This window comes from Chlamydotis macqueenii, chromosome 4, assembly GCF_036417535.1.
Source record: "Chlamydotis macqueenii isolate bChlMac1 chromosome 4, bChlMac1.mat, whole genome shotgun sequence".
NCBI classification, from domain to species: domain Eukaryota; kingdom Metazoa; phylum Chordata; class Aves; order Otidiformes; family Otididae; genus Chlamydotis; species Chlamydotis macqueenii.
In genome coordinates this window covers 28864821-28884122 of record NC_141559.1, presented here as the reverse complement: position 1 = coordinate 28884122, position 19302 = coordinate 28864821, and the positions used below count along the sequence as shown (strand labels likewise).

Genomic DNA, 19302 nt, shown 5'->3' with positions numbered 1-19302 from the left:
CTACTGCAGCTCTCACCACTTTTGCCTTTCTCATATGCTTTGTCCATGACAATACAGTAAGTGCTCAGTTTGTTTAAACATACCTGCACAGAATGAAATGCTTTGCGGTTGTAACAACTGTTACAACCCAGCCACAGGTCTGTGATTCCCTCAGACTAAATTAAGGTGAAACAACACCAAACAATCCATTTAGTATTTTAGTTAACTTTCAGTGGAATGACTTAACTACGAAAACTTTGAAAGCATGAAGGGGTCGATAGCCGGGGCTCTTCCCAGAACATTTCTAAGAAGGAAAAGGAGAAGGTGGAAAAGAGAAAGAGAGGGAAAGAGCTCTCACCACGCTCGGGTCCAGTGACGCCGAGGACAGGCAGGCAGACACGCAGATTCAGGTAGTGGGGGCGCAGCGACCCCCAGCCATAATGATCTTCCAGAGCTTGGCGGCGGGGCAGGCGGGCAGGGGGTCACAGTCAGCTCCCTGAGGCCGGGTCTTTTATAGTCTTAGCCCCGCCTCCAGTTACACCCCTTGAAGACCTGTATGGTCTGGTTCCAGAGAGTTCTGACCCCTCTGCGCAGGAGCAAAGCAGGCACTAAATGTGAGGGGGGGGTCGTAAGCCCCTTCCCAGATGACCGCTGTGTGACCCCTGGCCACATATGGCAAGTCGTTATGTAACAGGGGCCTGAGGGGCTGCACCAGCTCCTATCACCCCTGCGCAGACCGCACCCTGCCCGCAGCCACAACCATGTTTGAGATATCAGCACACATTAACTTTTTCAGTCCCTAACACTACTGTGTGGCTCAAACATTGTGGTGGTGATTCTCACACAGAGATAGAGGACAGAGAAGAGAGAGAGGATAAAGAGAAATTACAGTGTCAAGGCCAACTATCAAAAACAAGAACCCATGGCCTAGCGTTACAATATTCAAACAATGTTACATCAGTAAGATGTAACATTTCACATACACCTTGTTCTTTTAACAATAACATATCCAATGCTAGTCTGTTTTGTTAACAGAGAGTATTCCAGGGAAAGAATTTCAACATTTTCCTCATCAACTGTATGATTGAGATGAGTGTCTCCACGTATCATATGTTTGACAGACCAGGCCCACTCATATCTAGTCCTATCTATGCTGTTATATTTTTTGGCCTGGGCAATCAGGAATTGGTATCTCAAAAGGTTCTGTTTCAGGGGCTGGAGGCCAATAAGGAATTTGGGCCCCGAGTACAACTGGCGATACAGTTCTTAACAACTGTATTTAACTTATTTTCTAACAGTTTGGACAGGTTAAGATTAATTATGGAAAATGCAATACCTTGTCCTGAAGACTTGGGAATCTCAGTGCAAACTCCTTGGTTAATATAGTTTCAGATGCATACAAATCCCTGAATTGGCTCCCAGGCAAGATTGGGAGACCCATTTCTTCTTCCCTCCCCAAAGGGTTTTCCAAAACATTGCGCTCTATTATAATGTACAAAACAAAGAGAATCAAGCAAACACCACAAGCAACCACCAAGGGTAACAATGTAAACATAAGGTCCACAAAGGTTTCTGCGACAGTCTGTAAATATGCAGAACAAAACAAACAGGCCTTGATTTCGTGTCAGTGGCTATCCAGGCACAGAATTTGAGCAGAGTTCTCAGAGTTAAAGGCACTTCTCCTATCATTGGTAAATCTACCAAGACAGGTTGTCCTGGATAGTGGCGTGGTTTCACTGGATCTTTAATGGAGTTTGGGGCAAAACACAGTGCCATTTACTCCCCAGCAATTGTTCACTTTTGCTATGGTGTCAGGGAGTTGCACTGGCCATCCGGAATCATGAGGTCTAAGGACACACTTCAATAATCCATTTGTTCTTTCCACTAGCCCATTAGCTTGAGGATAGTATGGGATGTGAAATACTCACTGTATTTCCTCATCTTTTGCCCATCCCTAAACCACCCCAGCAGTAAAGTGGCTACCATTATCTGATTGGATTGACTGGGCTTTTGGTAGTGAAGCCGAAAAAGCTAAAATAAAAGAAACTTAATAGTCCATGTAACTATTAAGCAGGTATTCTTTATTACAGCGCTGCGCACACGGGGGATCGCTCCTCCAAACGTGTGCAACGTGTTAAGGAACAGGTACAGTATTTATGTATCATAGATACACATATTCATAGAATTCCCGTGGACTTGGTTATATATTCATTAGGTTTCTGAGAAATCATTATAATGTTTCCTCCCACGACAGGTTATTCCCCGGTCTCTGTGTCCATCTCGTGTCTGTTCTCAGGAGTCACAGTCTCTCTGGTCGTCGTTCTCTCAGAAGTTACAGTCTCTCTGGTGGTCGTTCTCTCCTCCTTATCACTGTGTTCATCTGCGTGGGTTCAGACCTTTGTCCTGCTTTGTTCTTGCTGCCAGGGTGGTTTCTTGCTGACTTGTCTTTGCTGGTTCCCAATTTCCTTGGTTATTCCACCCTATCAGTTGGTTCTAAATTTCTTAAGTCCCTTTATCTTGGATTCAGCCACTGTGTCTGTACCCCCTCAGGATGTTCCCATCTAACTTACCTTAGTTCCTGCCTAGAGCATCCTGAAAGTATCTCGTTATGTTAAGTTTATGACTCTGCTGTTCTTTCTCTCAAGGTTAGTAATTTATATTTTTCATGTGAGAATTAAATTGTTAGGCAGGGTTCCTGCTAGGATATATATATTTGATAATTTTATTATTCTGATTAGTCTTTTATTCTTCTGAATCTCCTCTTCAGTAGGTAACTAAACCATAGCTTCAGCCCCTTTACAGTGTTCCAGATGTGGGCTGAGTGATCTCCCTTTTGATGTGCAGCCACCCATCCCACCAAAATGCCCCCTGTTTAGCAATATTTAGGATTTCTTCTCATTTTTCTCTTTGCCACACAGGCACTCAATTAACCTCCCACTGATTTCGTTCCCAGAAAAGCAGCCACTCTGTGCATCCCTTAAATACAGCGTATGAGTCTGTATAAACAAACACTGGTTCCCTGCTCTCAGTCCCACTCCCCATCACCCTCCAAACTTCTATCAACCCTCCCCCCCACACACACCTTCTGCTGCTGCTCGGTATTTCCACACCTCCCCCCTGCCTCTTTTAGAGGATGCCTCAGTGAACCACACACTCTTTAGGTGAGGTTCAAATGAGGGGAAAGGTTCATATAAGCAGGAGGAGGTTCTAGGTCTGAGTGATCAGACGGTGGATGGCAGTAGTGGTCTAGTTGTGCATACCACACCACTTCCTCACTGTTTCTCACTGTGCAGCCCCTACAGGGAGTGGGGTCTCAGCCAGTACAGGTTTCACAATCTCAAACGGTCCCCACAGAATGATGGACTGCTGCCACACAATTCTTTCAGCCTCCGCAAAGCTGGGCCAACAACAAAGAGGCCCCTCTCCCAAACTGAATATCATTTCTCCGCATCCTCGAAGCTATGCGAACAAAACCCAATATGACCCTCAGGGCCATGCTGCCACATATGTATGGACAACCAGTGGACTGCAAAACCCCATTCAATATGGAGTGGATCTGTTGGGTATCTGCAAAACCCCATTCAATATGGAGTGGATCTGTTGGGTATCTGCAAAACCCCATTCAATATGGAGTGGATCTGTCGGCCAGCCCTAAAGATTAGCAGTTTTAAGGCTTCCTAAGGGGCAGGGGTCCAGTTCCAGGCAGCTCTTTTGCACATCAGGTCATACTATGGTGGAGAAATCTGGGATGTGTTTTCTCCAAACTACCAGGGCATGTTGAAGTCCCCTTTTGCTTCCAGGCATTTCCACCTGTTCAAGGGTAGTCAAGGTTTCAGGGGGAACACACATAGTCCTGCCCCTCCACCAAATACCCAGGAACTTTACCTCTGAGGAAGGAGGTTATACCTTTTCTGGGGGAATCTGGAGTCCTAAACTCCCCAGGTGAGTAATAATTTCTGTTTGGGTTTGTCCCACTGCATTAGTTTCAGGGCCACCAATCAATATATCATCAATATACTGATACACTTTGACTCCCTCCCCAGGAGTAATTTGGGCAAGCTCTTGTGCCAATGCACAATGAGCAGTGGTTGGTGAATGAAAGTAAACTGCATGACTTCCCATGTGAAAGCAAAACGATCTCTGTCTGCTTCTTGCAGGGGAACCTGCACATTGATAGCTGCCAAGATTTGATGGGCTTGTTCCTGTATAGTTGCAATTAATTCGGCTATGTTAGCTACGGCAGCAGCCAAGGGGCCCGTATTGGCATTTAACTGTCAATAATCAACTGCTAATCTCCTAACTTTCCGTTAGGCTTACAGACTGCCCGTACCGGGGAGCTACAAGGTGAATGGGCTGGAATAATCATCCCCTGCCATCGCAACTCAGTTATAACAGGGGCCACCCCCAGCCCAGCTCTCCAAGGGAAGGGAGCAGGGCCCAACATCCACTGTCCCTGAAGGGGGCAACTCCGGCGCAGTCTGGAGCAATTGCATATGAACAGCCAGGAGACCAACTACCCACCTCACAAGCAGATCAAGCCCCACAACACCTGCTGGAATTTCAGGGAGCAAAATACGGCCACCCACAGTGAGGGACACCCTTCCTGCCTATTCAGTTTCCGTCTCTGTGGGTTCCCAGGAATATTTTTCCTGAATTTTAGCCCAATCAGTAGGGAATAAGGAATGCTATGAACAGTGACTTGTTGAGCTCCTCCATGACCATCATCAACAGCTTCTGTTTTAATTAGAGGTTGTATTTTAGCTTCCTCTGTACAGCAATGTACAATTACGATGCCATGTTCTTATGCTCTTCAGTCGACGAAGGTGAAGGCTGCACTTGTTCAAAAGTGCAGTCTGTGCTCCACCCAATTCAACTGTTTTCATAGAATCATAGAATCATAGAATAGTTAGAGTTGGAAGGGACCTTCAACGGTCATCTAGTCCAACCCCCCTGCAAGAAGCAGGGACATCCCTGACTAGATCAGGTTGCTCAGAGCCTCATCCAGCCTGGCCTTGAACGATTCCAGGGATGGGGCATCAACCACCTCTCTGGGCAACCTGTTCCAGTGCTCTACAACTCTCATTGTAAAAAATCATCAATAACTTTATCTTGAACTCACAGCAAGAATGGCCCTTCAGGGCTTCTTGAACCGCCACTTATTCCTGAGGACTTCTGCATAGCTCCAGCCCGCTACCTGAAAGCAAATCACCACTTTCCTCCAGTATGATCATGTCATTGGTGATTCCACCAATGAACAGTCAAGCATCTAAAGCATTTCGAAAAGGGTTAGAAATCACATCAGTGCAAGTCCAGATCCACCAAGAACAGCCTTTTCTTGATGGCTGCTGAACTGCAGGACATTGAAAGGCTGAGGACAGCAGCAGTAACAAGGGGGCTGCATCCATCGAAACTCCATCTTCTTACTTGCTCCATCTCAGCAGTGAACACATCCTGAGGACAGCGTCCTGTAGAGACAGCTCAGGACAAAAGGCATGAACCTCAGCCTAGTATGACCTGATTAAAACAGCACAGAGAAAAGGTAAACAGCAGCAATGCCAACTACTGGCTAAGGCTCCTGTGAGGACAGGAAGACCAGGGGATTGAGACAAGCAAAGCATACGAACAGGCAACAGCTAGTCACCAAGCTGCTGTGACTTGGTGGAGTTAGCACCAGGAGCCTTCCAGGACCAACATACTAGACCATCTTTTTCTTCTGTCTATTTCTCCACAGACAGGCAAGCTTCAGATTTGCAACAGCTTGATTTAAAATCATGTGCATGCACATGGATGTATGTGTTCAATTTCACTGTTGAAAATCAAAGACAGGCTGTGTTTTAAGCTGCAAAACAATTCTGTAAGATGCTTTCGGACCCTTTCAGAACATCTCAAAAGTCCCTAGTTGGTCTACGTGACCTGCTCTTGAACTCTCAAGCCCGAGTAAATGAGGCACATGCATGAAATGGTCCTAAGAAAACCTTAAAAGAAACTGAAGAGTCTTCCATCAGGTTTAATAGGTGCAACGTGCATTAACACACAGAAACTCAGCTGTAAAAGTGTAACACTCAGATGTGTAAAGCAGTGAAATTACAATGTCAGAGAACCAGTGCAATACACAGTGGGTAGACTTATGCTGCACTTTTGTGTTATAGAAACAAAATCAGCAATGCTTCTATGAAAAAGGTGATCTAGGTTCTGGAACAAAAGTAATCACCTTTTTGTAAAGCCTAACAAAACGCAACACATTACTTGAGCAACAAACCACTATCCATACTTTTAACCGAAGAAACTTTTCTATGGTTATTTAAAAAGTAGAGAGAAAAATGCACCGAGTGTATAAAGTCGTAAGCATATAAAGTTGGTTGCCAACCCTTTACAGGCCATAGGAACCTCTGGGGATCCCACTTCTAGTCTCCATTTGAAAGCAGGAGCAGAGGTAGGAATAAAAATGGATACAAGCCAAGCCATACTTGGATCAGCCCTCTGAATCCAGCTCAGCAGCGATGTACAGTTACGATGCCATGTTCTCATGCTCTTCAGCTGACAAAAGTGAAGGCCACACTTGTTCAGAAGCTGCAGCTACCTGGCTAGTCCTTGCAGAAGAAACGGATGGGGCAGGCTCACAATGGGTGAAGTGAAGCCACACTTCCAAGGTGCCCATTGCAGTACTTGCAAAAGCACTTAAGTCAGTTAAAAATAAGTTCAATCAGAACATCCAGCCAAGACAGAGACTATGACTTTTTTTTTTTTACAAGGAAAAATATTTGACAGACAATACAACACATACAGGATCATGTGATAAAACAGGTACACTGAAACTGAGTGAGCGACTTGTAAGAGAGTTCCTGTCTCCTGGTGTTGTTCTGAGGCTGTGTGATAAATTTTGCTAAGAGGATGAAGAAGTAATCAAAAGTGATTGTGTCACCTCCACTCAACGTGCACAACAAGGCACATGATTTGTACTTGTGCAGACATCCACCCTACTCAAGCTGAAGTATAAAGCTTTGGCTTAACCCCACACTTACAGTTCACCTACTGACGCCACTTGACTAAACACGGTATATAAATCAGTGTGGCTCAGCTGATACAGGCAGAGCTGTTTGTGATTGTCTGTTGAGATGCTCAGGAAAATCAGAACTTTTGTCTGTTAGTTTTGAGTGTTCACATACACTTTGCAACAGGCACTAGGGGTAAAGGTTTTGAGGTCACAGGAACGTTTGTCATTCAATGCTTTTAAGAAAACTTAGAGCAGAAACAGAAAAGAATGCAAACATTAAAATAGTAACTACTCATCCAACTTGGTATGGATAAAAAAATTTAAAAATAAAATTAAATAGCTTCCTTTGGAAACAAAATAAATTCTGCATTTGCCATTAATTTATTTCTTTTTTTAAAAAAGCTATAGATGTGGAAGTTTCAGGGTAAAAAAACCTGCATTTATCTTTACCCTTCATATCCAGAAACAGCTTCGGGCCAACTATGAAACTGCCGAGCACTGAGACAATTCAGTATCACAAGGGTAGCAGATAGTCTTTGCAGTGTAACTACTTCATGTCACAGTTTTATCCCATGAACTGCATGTCTCATCTTTCCCATCATCTCATCCTGAAGTCTAGTTGCTGTCTAAGTCATTGTCTTGATCTTCTTTTCCAGAGGGAGCATGTTCAGATGAATCATTGGCGTCTCCCAAAGGAACAGCCCCTTTCCGCTGTGGCAAAACACTGAAAAAGGCCTCCTTCCAGTCTCTCTTCTCCAGGTATGCAATGATGATCTCAAACACTGCAATGTCAAGAAAGACCATCAGTTCTTTGACAGGAAGATAAGAGAACTCCTGACAGGAAAATACCCCCAAATCCATCTTTACAGAGGTTTACATGCATTCGATTGTGGCATCTTCAGAGTAAAGTGGATCGAGTACAGACAGAAGCAGACAAACTAAAGCCAAGCTTTGGGTCGCCAGTATTAAGACAGGTACTACAGCAGTGCTTTTCTGCAGCAGCTCCGGCTTGAATTAATTTCTCTCAGGGACAGAGAGAAACGCCTCCCCAGTGATTCAAGTCTCACCAGGGCCTTCCGTACAGGCACTAATGCTTTCCAATGTCTGACAGAAACATGGCTGTGGGTGCACTTTAACGACTTTGTCCCTTCCCTAACATATAGGCAGCCCAAAGTCTTCATAAAACCTGCTATAATAGCCTTCTCTTTCATTTCCATCTGAGATTACTGCAAAAATCTTTATCAGTCTCCAATTCCGTGACCCTTTCTCACTGTTTCTATTATGCTAACCATGCTGTCACCCTCCTACTCCTCCCATTTCAGCTCCCAAAACCTTCCCTGATTGACAATAGCCTCAAATTGCATTATACATGAAAGTCATCAGCAAATTCCTACTTCAAAAAATCCTAGGCTATCCAAAACCAGCCTCAACATAGATTGTGGTTTGGCAGCAGCAGGGAAGGCAGGAGGAGGCCCTATGGCTGGTGAGTAAGTCACACTTGGATGACAAAGCTCAGACAGAGGGGTGGCTCTTCAAGCTTGGGGCTGCAGGAACAGTGCTAACACGACCACAGAATGCTGACTTCAAAGAACACAACTAGCACAAGCGTTCTTGATGCCAAGCGACAGCATGTGAGAAAGGATCAAAGGAGTTGTGGAGCGGCAGAAAACCTTACAGAGAGTTAGGCAGATGCTCAGAAAGGGAGGAGCAACATAGATCTCATACTGAGAGTTAAGTTACAGACAAGTGTCAGATTGTTGCGGTTTTAAGTGTTGTGGTTTTGTTTAGTGAGGCGGGGCCTAAGGTGGCAGCTTCTGTAGGAAACGGCTAGAAGTTGCTCCCCTTTGTTCAGTGGACTTGGCCAGGCCACCAAGCAGGGTGGACCTGCTGCTGGCCAAGGCTGAGCTCATTGGTAGCAGAATGTCCCGTGATAACACCTTTGTGATAACATATTTAAGAAGGGGAAAACAGAAAAAAAACCCCCAAAAACCAGAAGATGTGAAGAAGCTGGGGGGGGGGGGGGGGTAGAGGCCCAGAGGGGAAGGCGCAGGCCTCGTGGGCCTTTCAAGCCTCACCCTCTGGCCTCTCACCAGATGGCCAACTGGGCCTGACTAGGCCCAGCCTGGCTGCAAGAAGTGGAGAGGAGATGAGAAGGGAATGAGACATAAAAAGATCCTGAGAGGTGTCTGCCAGCTTGTTGTGAAGAATTTTTCTTGTGAGAGGAACGGCTGCAGATGCCAAGGTCAGTGAAGAAGGAGGGGGAGGAGTAATGCGGCTCCTGGCCAAGATTCCCCTGCAGCCTGTGGTGACGACCATGATGGAGCAGGTTGTCCCCCTGCAGCCCATGGAGGGCCCACTGGGGCAGCTGTTCTGGAGGGACGGCACCCCGTGGAAGAAATGACCCACGCCAGAGCAGTTTCACGAAGGACTGTGGTGCATGGAGGGGACCCCACAACACAGCAGGGGAGGAATGCGAGGAGTTCTTCCCCCCACCATGAAGCAGCGGCGTAAAACAACGTGTGATGAACTGACTGCAACCCCCATTCCCTCTTCTCCCCTGGGGGAAGGTGGTAGAGGTAATGTTAAGCTTAGGAAGAGGGAGGGGTGGGGTTATCTTGTTCTCTGTCTCATTATCCTGCTGTTTGTAGTAATAAATGAATAGTTTTCCCCAAGTTGAGTCTGTTTTGCCTGTGACGGTAACTTTAAAGATTTTCTCCCCATCCTTATCTCAAACCTCGAGCTGTTTTTCTTATATTATCTCTCCCTATTCTCTCGGAGGGTGGGGGGAGTGAGAGAGAGACTGCGTAGTCTGGTCCTGATCAGGGCTGAACTACAACACACATTTACTAGAGATTGCCTGGATCCAGGTTTACTGCACAGCCAGCTGCTCTCTGTGACACTGATAATGGTGGAGTTGGCCATTTTACTCTGCAGGTTATTCACCTGATATGTCCTGTGAAGGTATGAGCTCTCAAAGGACTGTATTAGTATCACTGTAAGTTACTGCAGAAACCATCTGTGGCAAAAACCCTGGGTTAAGAGACAAGAAGAGTATAAGGAGCACGTTTCTTCTCCCTTGCTTTGGAATTTCCTTTATCTGCATAGTAAAACCAGAACTGATGGAAAGAGTGGCTTCCACAGGAGAAAGAGGCTTCTACGATAGGCTGCAGTAGCAACAAAAATATTACGCAAGGACAGAAAAAGGCAGTGGGAACCCTTGGTAGACATCATTGTAAACATGGATCCATGGTCCTGTAACATACATGACAAAGTAATTAGCCTTGGGATATAAACAGGAACAGAAGGAAAACTCCCTCAGCTACACTTGCAGTTGTGTTTTGCAATACAGTGTTTTACATGGATCTCAAATCTTCCACATTCTACAGTTCCAGATCGAGTTAAAAAAGTAAGTCTCATCTTATACCACATCAGTTTTCTAGCACCAAATACTTCCCACATAGGTGTGTCCCTCATGCCAATTTAGCATGGCAACGCAGGCACTGAATTGTCTGTGGAAATATATGGAGACTTGATCTCAAGAGAGAAAGATTATAAGTAAATAAGCAAAAAAGAACAAGCAAATTCCCGTTAACGACACCATCAATTTCCCACCACCAGAGGGCCCATTTGATTAAAGCACTTCGAAGACTGACAAGGCAGTTCAGAAAGAGTTTCTTCTACAGGACTTTCCAAATTCATACCTATCAAAAGTAGTTCCACGGGGACCAGGAAGGTCCCACAGTGTATCATCTGGCAAGCCCTGTACTGTATGCTGCTAGCTTCAACTTCTGCACCAAGGGTGGGAACCCAGAGGCCAAAATAACCAAGTGAAAAGAGAAAGGGTAAGCAATTACAGTTATACAATGCAGTGAGGTGAATGTACTCACAGCAAAATATGAAAACGTCTGTGCAAATATCCTCACCTTATAGTATGAGATTTGAGAGGCAGCTTGATTCTGTCCACCTTACCCATGCCTCACTCCCTTGAAAGCTATCTGTTGGGATTTAGGTTGTAAGCTATTAGGGTTACAATATACACCAGAGCCTTAATTATGACTGTTAAAGGTACCTCTACTTTTGGTGGTGGTGGAGTTCTGTTTATTTTCCTGCCAAAAAACCTTAAGCAAAATACCACTAGAGTATCATCTTTACTTTAAAAAAGGGTCTGTGTGTTAAAAGCCTTTTGGCTGCAATTTGAAAATGTTTTAGAAGGGCAAGGGAAGGCAAGCTCATGCAAAATGAAATCTCACCAGCTAAATTGCAGTGAAATCAGGTGCCTAAGTCTGGCACAAGAAACATGCACAAGACTATAAAGCAGATAAATGAAAGCCTCCATGTAAGTGATCCAATTTATACCCAGTGCTCAAATGTGTAGAAGATAGCCTCCAAAAATGTTGACAATAGAGGTCACTATAACATTATTGAAGAAAAACTCCAGTAGACAATTACAGCTATCGTAACTTCTGATTAATAACACAAAGTCCTATTCTTGCCTATAGAAAGCAACAGCTACAGATCAAGATTTAGAAACATGTAAAATCTAACAAATACATGAGGTTTGATAAGTTTAAATTCCACTGATATTCTATACTTTCCCCCATGTTTAAATAATATTTATTATCATGCAAATACACACATCATCAGTCAATAGCATTTTAAGAAAGTAAAGTTATCATCAAGCAATGTGTTACATTAACAAAACCAACTTGAAATAAAGAAAGGTAAGATAAAATAAAAGTGAATAAACCTGAAACGAGGCAAAATAAAGACTTGAACACCGTGTCAAAAATTCCCATAAAGGTCTGAGCATGCTCATTTTGCATGTATTTTTATTTAATGACACACAAAGATACTATATTATCTTTGAAAGTTTATGAAAACTATTAAAGTTTAAAAGGAGTGGAATGCAAAACTTGGTTAAGCAATGGTATACTTCAATCAGAACCAGGAAACCAGCTGAAAATACAGTTACGAAAGCTCAGCAGATGGAGTACTGCTGATAGCAGATTAGGGGAATCTACAGGTACCTAAGCAGTTACTACTGAACAAAGCTGTCCAAAGAGGTGAAAACATCACATACATTTATTCTCCCTGGCATAAAACACATAGGATTGTTTCCAACATTTAATTCACTTATACATTAAGCCTGGAAACAAGACCAAGGACAGAAAGAATACCAAATTTACTTGTGGGACAAGCCAACAGAACAGGAGGTGCAGTTCTAGGTGGCTAAGACACCATCCTTTACATTTAACCATATCTAAAATATTTAAAGGTCAGGGCAACTGCTGTATCCCAAAGGCAACTAGATTCAAGAAATACCAACAGAAAAAAGAATTAGGGATCTGCACTACAGGGCACACTTTGAGGGCTATAATAGTGTCATTATTTGGTGATTTAAAACTTACCATGATTGACAGCTAGCACTTTCCGACTGTTCATCTTGACAAAGTTTCCAAGAGGGAGTTGTGCGTGACCTATTCCCTGCTCTACCGCTTTTTTGTAAGTAATTCCCTGTGGGAAAGACACCAGAACAACTGGACTGAGAATCACCCCTTCAGGTCAGCCTGTACAGCCAGTGCTGCCATGATCTTGCCTTAGAAGACATTTACAAAATGAAACTTACCCTGGTCAGACAGTACCTGCTTCAAGGGGTACCTCTGGAAAACTTACTACTTTGAATGTGTGTCACACAGTGCTGTATGATCAAAAGGATCATAAATAAAACTAATTCGTGCAGCTGCAGCTCTAGAACATGTCAGCCAGAGCCTGTTTTAAAGGCAAGTTTATGCTTAAGTACAAAGTTACTCAGATTGCAGTGACTCGGTAAGTTTTGAGAGGAAGAGTAAAGGATAAAGACATTTTGTTTGCTTTCTTAAACCTGCCAACTCCTGTGCCCAGGACAGGTAAAAAAAAAAAATTTAAAATTGGGTAACAACTTCATACCACGATGACTACATAAAGGATCTGCTTTATCTCCCTCCTGGCCTTTAACTGTGGACTAACTGCTGAAGCATCCTTGGGTAAGGCTTAAGATCCCTCCTGCTTTTTAACATCACATTGAAATATGAAACATGTCACCACAAATTACTTAGGAGTGTCTCTGAAGAAAAGCAGTAACAGTGCTTTAACTTCCCAGCTGCATTCTCTATGACATTCCAGGTCCACACAGCACAATTCAGCTCAGTACATCTGCACTCTGGAACACAAGCCACTGCTACCACTACAAGATTTTTTCTCATTTCTTCAAAATTTTTTGAGGCAAGTCCTTTTTGAAGAAGTTTTCTTGTTATTTATTTTCTATTAATGTACACATGAACACAATTAATGTTAAATAAAGTGCCAAAAACAAACAAACAAAAAAAGATCTGTAAAGAAATGGACCCACAGTTTACCTTGTGGTGATTGTGATCCACCAGTCCTCCAATAACATAGGCTTTCTTCTCATCAAGCTCACTAAGAACCTCTGGGGAATCTGAGGTAAGATATACTAGGTCTTCTTTCTTTATTAGCTCACTGTAGTGCTCTGTTCTAATTTGGATATCCTAAAAAAAAAAAAAAAAAAAAAGAACCAGAAAAAATAAATCCAACAGCATGCAGTCATTCCACATCCCTCATTCATGTTCAGGTACACAGCACAGCGCAGACTGACTTCTGCATAAATAATCCACAGTCCTTACAGCACTGACTTCTAAAAATTATCAGGATATTTTCTGAAACCTCAAAAGAAATTTACAAATCCTTAAGTTCTTGTGATTCCCTTCAAATGTTACCACATGTCTCCTAATAATTCCAAATAACTTTCAAAGCCACCTTTCTAAAAAAGGGAAAGCAGAGGCAAATGCTTAGTTAACATTACTTGTTTGATGAGAGCTTTATGCTATGCTTTTGCAAAGCAGCTACCGCACAAGACATGCTGAAAGTACAACTGGTTTTATTTACGCAGTGCTCTTCATTTGAAGTTGTTGGAACACTGCTTTAAGAGGGCGTCGCAAGGAAAACCAACGTTAGTTTGACCATAAGACAAGCTACTTCTCTGAAGAACACTTCTGTGTTGAGAGGCAACATCACGGAAGTGAAGGTGCACACAAGAGAATCACATTGTCACTTCAAAGTCTTATTTCTCCTGCTAGAAAAAGGAGAAAAAAAGAGCGCTGTCAAGACAGGTGGCTCTCAGAACTGCCTAAATCAACTAGTTTTGCTTAGTCTATCAGAGAATGGAATCTCTTCAATGAAAACACGTGAAAACAGGTATGTGTGGAGTTTTCCAAGCAAAAACCAAATCTACATTCAAGGCAAGCAGCCTTTGGCTTATTTAAGTTAAATTAATTAAAAGCACAAAGAGTCACTCTAGTTCCAAGATGCTATTGCTCTGATGTCTTAGAAAAACCCACACGGGAAAAGCACAGGTCCTTCACAACTAACAACCTGGTCAGCAACTATAATCAAGATTTCTTTTTCTCCTTTGACAGAAATGGTCAATTACTCACCTTCCAGTTCACCCATCCTTTGTCATTTTCATTCATATTGCTCTTCAACTGTCCCCCATGGCTGGTCAAGTAAAACTTTGAAAAGAACAAACAAGAAGTACAAAATACTGAAATATTAATATGCCAGTCTGCTTCCTCCCTGTACAAGACTTCTTCTACCCTTAACTATTAGCTAAAACTCTTAATTATTTTTAGCTGAAAGTGGTACTAAGACCATATTCATAGAGTTAATACTTACAGTCACTGTTTGTTTTTTTTTTTCTAATCTGTCACAGATAAAACTGAGTATCAACAGTATTTTAGTGGCACGTCAGTATCTGGCAGTCTTCATCTGCATGCACATACTTTTTCATACATATGGAGATTTTTACAACATGTGGGTTGAAAATTTATTACAATTGAAGTAATTTTCTTATTATAAAGAGGCACATTAAATGTTTTTTTTTTCTACTGCAGCTCTCACCACTTTTGCCTTTCTCATATGCTTTGTCCATGACAATACAGTAAGTGCTCAGTTTGTTTAAACATACCTGCACAGGATGAAATGCTTTGCGGTTTTCTGCATAACATCTCTGAATTTGCTTGTGAAGCTTCTTAACATCCTGTATACAACACAATTTGTTGTTACATAGTCCTTCAGACAGACCACCACAAAATGCTTTACCATGAGCCAGTCAGAAGCTAAAGAGAGAAAAAGGAAGCTTTTAACTGGCAAGAGTGACTACTGGGAGAGTGTGGACATCAGATTCTAAGAGGAAAAAAAACCAACCACTGTGAAGCGATTATGCTGACAAGGAAACACACATTTTCCACAAAAGTGTATTTAGAACACCTCTATACACGTGCTTGGTTCTCCAACTGGAGATTCCCCAAAATTTTATGGTGAGCAGCACTAGCCTCTGTCAGTGTTATACATGCTCTGCATCACACTCAAGAAGCTGGGGTCAGTAGATGAAATACGATGGGCTTTCCAAAAGCTTGAATTCAAGCAGTCTTGAAGAGCAGTGAAGTCCCTGGCAGCAGCAGAGGGGCTCAGGGATAACAGGGAGGGGAGAAGTCTGCCACAGAAACTGAAGGCTGCACTCTTACAGGAAGCTGCAGACTAACATACTTTCCTCATAGTGGTAAAGCTGTTTTCATCCCAAAACACGACACCAAGCATCTTCTTGGGCATCATGCTGACCTTTCTCACATTTACCTATCCTGCGATCATCTCACCTGTTCTTTCATCCATTCTAAAATTTTAGAGATGGGCTGAACAGTGTCCTCCTCTCCCAACTGTCTCTTGTGCAACCGTGAGAAAAAGCTCAGTATCCTCATAATGCTCATTTCCACAGATACTTAACAATACAGTTGGGAGCCTCAGGCCCACTTTGAAAGAGAAAGTAACCAGATGTGGCATTTGCAGCCCCTCTAACAAAACCATTTTGAGACAGATTGCATCTAACTTCATGGTGAACAAGAGGCACAAACTGTTTGTATATTCCTGTTTTGGGAATCAAACTGACTTACCACATCTCCATGAAGGCAAACAAAATCTTTGGCAAGCTTATATAAAGTTACATTCTAAACCCTAAAAAAATATAGCAACTGATGTTAAGTAGGTCTGGGAGGCACCACAATCCTGAACAAGCTAACTGTCCTCTGAAAGCTGCTCTCCAGTTTTTGTGCTCTAACATTGCATCAATGTTGTCACTGGAGAACCTTTCAACATTTGCATGTGATGAGTAACTTGCTTTTACCTTTAGCACCATCAAGTCATCAAAGCTGCAGTCCACAATGAGGCGAAGTGTACTAGGAACAACTTCCCTTCGCATACGCTTTCTGTCATTCCCTTCATTACTGGAGTCCAATTTTGACTGACGCTCTAGTTTTCTCTTCTGGCGTTTTTCTTTTCTTTTCTGTCTAAATAAACAAACAAACCTTCAAAAAGCACTGCCAAATCTGCTGAGGTACCTGTTACGCACACAAATGCATTCTTCTATGATCAAGGTGATTGTTCCACGACTGTGGAGTTCAAACTTATCCTGTTGCTTGCATTTGTGCTAGGCTGATACCAGCATGAAACACATACTCTGTCTCTGTGAAGTTCTGTATCTACAAAGACACATGTTCTGTTCTACAAAGACGGCCAGGATGGCCAACACAAATGCAATGAAGTCAACAGGGGTAGTCTCACAGATTTAAGGGCGCTCCAAGTCAGTCAATCAAAAAGATTGCCAAAATTGCAGTATCATGATCACAATGCGGAAGGCAATTTACCTTCTATTTCACTGAACAGTTTTTCAGAAGGCTTCTGAAGCAATTGTTTCTTCACCCTGTTCCCCTGACGGGAGCAGGCAGTCGGGAGATCAAACTTTAGAGACAGTAACTTTAACAGCCACTGTCTTGGGATGGAACACTTCCTGTTCAGCAGGACAAGGATAAACCACAACCAGCTCACTTGCAGACAGGGTTTCTCTCAACAACAGAATAATACAGAACCTCACCATCCTCCAAAACTATTTTAACAGACTGTAAGTCAACATGACTTACAGCACAGTATTTCGTGTCTCAAAAGAAACTTTTTTATTCACTGTCGTTACAAGACTCACCAGGTCTGACAGCACCAGGGAAAGAGAGAGCAGCCCATTCAGAAAAGAACAGGGCCACACATTAGTTCTTCCTTCTGACAAGCCAAAAACATGCAAGTTTGAATCCCTCCTGGTACCCTCTTCAAGTTCAGTAACACTTGTAGTATGAAGAGAGGATGCTTACATTCACAGCTTCTTCATACGCAGACGGAGTAGCCTGCGACTACTGCTTTTCACCTGGCATGGCAGAAAACTGGTTCAACTGCCTCGATTTGCTAAAGCAACCTACGTGCAAATTCTGCTGACACATTGTCACTATTAGCACTAACTACTACACATGATCCTAGGAAAGCCATTGCAAACCATACCTCCGTAGATCTTTCTGTTCTTCCCACTGTTTCTGCTTCAATAGTTTCTTCCTTTGCCTCTTGGACATGGGCTCAAGGCATTCTTCCTTGTCGGAGCCTGCCTCCTGTCTCTCTGCTGGGCTGTCACTTGACTTCACCTTTCCTGCCAGATCAGGAACTTCAGGAGACGTGATATTCTCCAGTGGCACCTCTGGACTTTCTCTTGGTGTTTCCGACGACATTAGCTTTTGGCTGGGTTTACTGACCTGTTTCTCAACACGTGATAACTATTTCATCAATACCAAGGTTTTCCCTCACCAGTTCTGTGATAAAAAAAAAAAACCAAACAATATTATGAGTGTTATTAACAAGAAGTTCAATTAGCACAAATATGAATTCTACATATACCATAGATTTGAATAAAGAAAAAACAAGAAGTGAGAGATGGCCTTTTTTGTTTGTTTAAGGCTAGCTTAGTGCCTCGGCAAACAGTAACATATAAAATACTACAGAGATTATAACCAGTATTCAGATCACATCTAAAACTCTGCCGGCTACATCTGCAGCTATTCAAGTTTCCGAATGAGAACTTTGTTAAAACGCAACTGCATAACAGTAGGGAATCATACTGGATTAAATGTAAACCAAAAAACATTAGCAGTACTACTACGTGTACACAAGTTATTCTCAAATACACAAACAGAAAAAATTAAAGAGGTGTCTTGCGATATAAACTGCAATGTTAGCAGCATATTAGACAAATACAATTTTAAAGAGGCTAAAGCCATTTTGGGGGAAAAAAAAAGTATGAACAAGCTGTACACCTTCAAAACGAATTTTCATTTCTTCTGAGAACCAAAGACACCAGCCAACCAAATTACACTGGCCACTGCCAGTGGGCAAAACACAGCAAGTAGTCTAAATTGTTACTCAGCAAAACATTTGGCATTCAAAACAAGTACAATTACCCCCTGTCCTTTTCAATGGCAAGTACTACTTTTTCATAAAGGTAGCTCCTCCGTGCTGACCATCCAAAGATAACTACTCCACCAGAGAACACCCAACAAGCAGAAAAAAAAAAAAAAAAATCTCCTGACTTCTCCAGTAACAGAAGAGCCAGAAAACATACAAAACACGAGAAAACCAGAAGTGGTTTAGCTAACACAGCCCGATTTCTCTGTCTGGGGGTGTTAAGACACAAGGCGCAGGGAACTGAGATGCTCGCGGGTGCTGCACGGCCCTGCTGTGCCCCACAGATAGGGAATTCTATAGAAACACCTGTGCGCGTACATGTAGACACGTATACGTCTACATCTCTATGTACACACACATTATATAGATAGAAACACGCGCGTTATTTTTGCTCCCGCGCCTCAGTACCTCAGAACCCAGCACGACCGGCCACTCCCGCCCACAAGGGCCGGGGGGAGGAGGGGCGAAGGGGGCCGTGGCCACCACCCCCCCTACCAGGTGGCAGCGACAGCCGGGGGTAGGGACGGGGGATAGGACGCTCCCCAGGCCCTTAGGAGGCGGCCATTTTCCCCTCCCTCTCGCTGAGGAGAGCCGAGCCCAAACCCCAGCTCGCCTCCTTCCCCACACACCAAGGGGGAACGGCCGCGGCAGGAGAGTGAGGGAATCTGCAACCTACCCGCCAGCCGCCCCACACGCAGGTCCACGGATGCGGATGGGGCGGGAGGAAGAGGAGGAGGAGGAGTCGCCTCCCCGCCCGCCGCGACTTCAAATCCCGGCGAGCAACGGGCGGCGCTCACGTGCGGCTGACGGACACCGCCCCGGCGCTGAGGGGGAGCGCGGGGGCGGGCAACTGTCGAGTGGCGCTGTTATAGCACGACAGCTCTGCGCTGCCCAAAGAGCGGCCGGTCGCCAGGACCGGACCCGTCCCCGCCGGTTGAGCAGGCCGG

General features: G+C 43.6%; 1 protein-coding gene across 3 annotated transcripts; it reads right to left on the bottom strand.

Annotated features, from left to right (window-relative positions):
- Window positions 1-5970: 5970 nt before the first annotated feature.
- On the bottom strand, window positions 5971-19059 carry TRMT10A (tRNA methyltransferase 10A). 3 transcript variants are annotated; one of them, XM_086746750.1, is made up of 8 exons: window positions 19032-19059; window positions 17405-17706; window positions 16206-16368; window positions 14994-15065; window positions 14464-14538; window positions 13369-13518; window positions 12382-12487; window positions 5971-7755 (listed from the first exon to the last, which is right to left on the bottom strand). In XM_086746750.1, exons 2-8 carry the CDS (start codon window positions 17623-17625, stop codon window positions 7589-7591), a joined length of 954 nt encoding a protein of 317 aa, XP_086602876.1. In that variant the 5' UTR covers window positions 17626-17706; window positions 19032-19059; the 3' UTR covers window positions 5971-7588. The 3 variants fall into 3 exon arrangements, with proteins under 3 accessions (XP_086602876.1, XP_086602875.1, XP_086602877.1); XM_086746749.1 differs by lacking the exon at window positions 19032-19059 and adding an exon at window positions 18764-18831; XM_086746751.1 differs by lacking the exons at window positions 12382-12487; window positions 19032-19059 and adding an exon at window positions 18764-18831.
- Window positions 19060-19302: the final 243 nt, after the last annotated feature.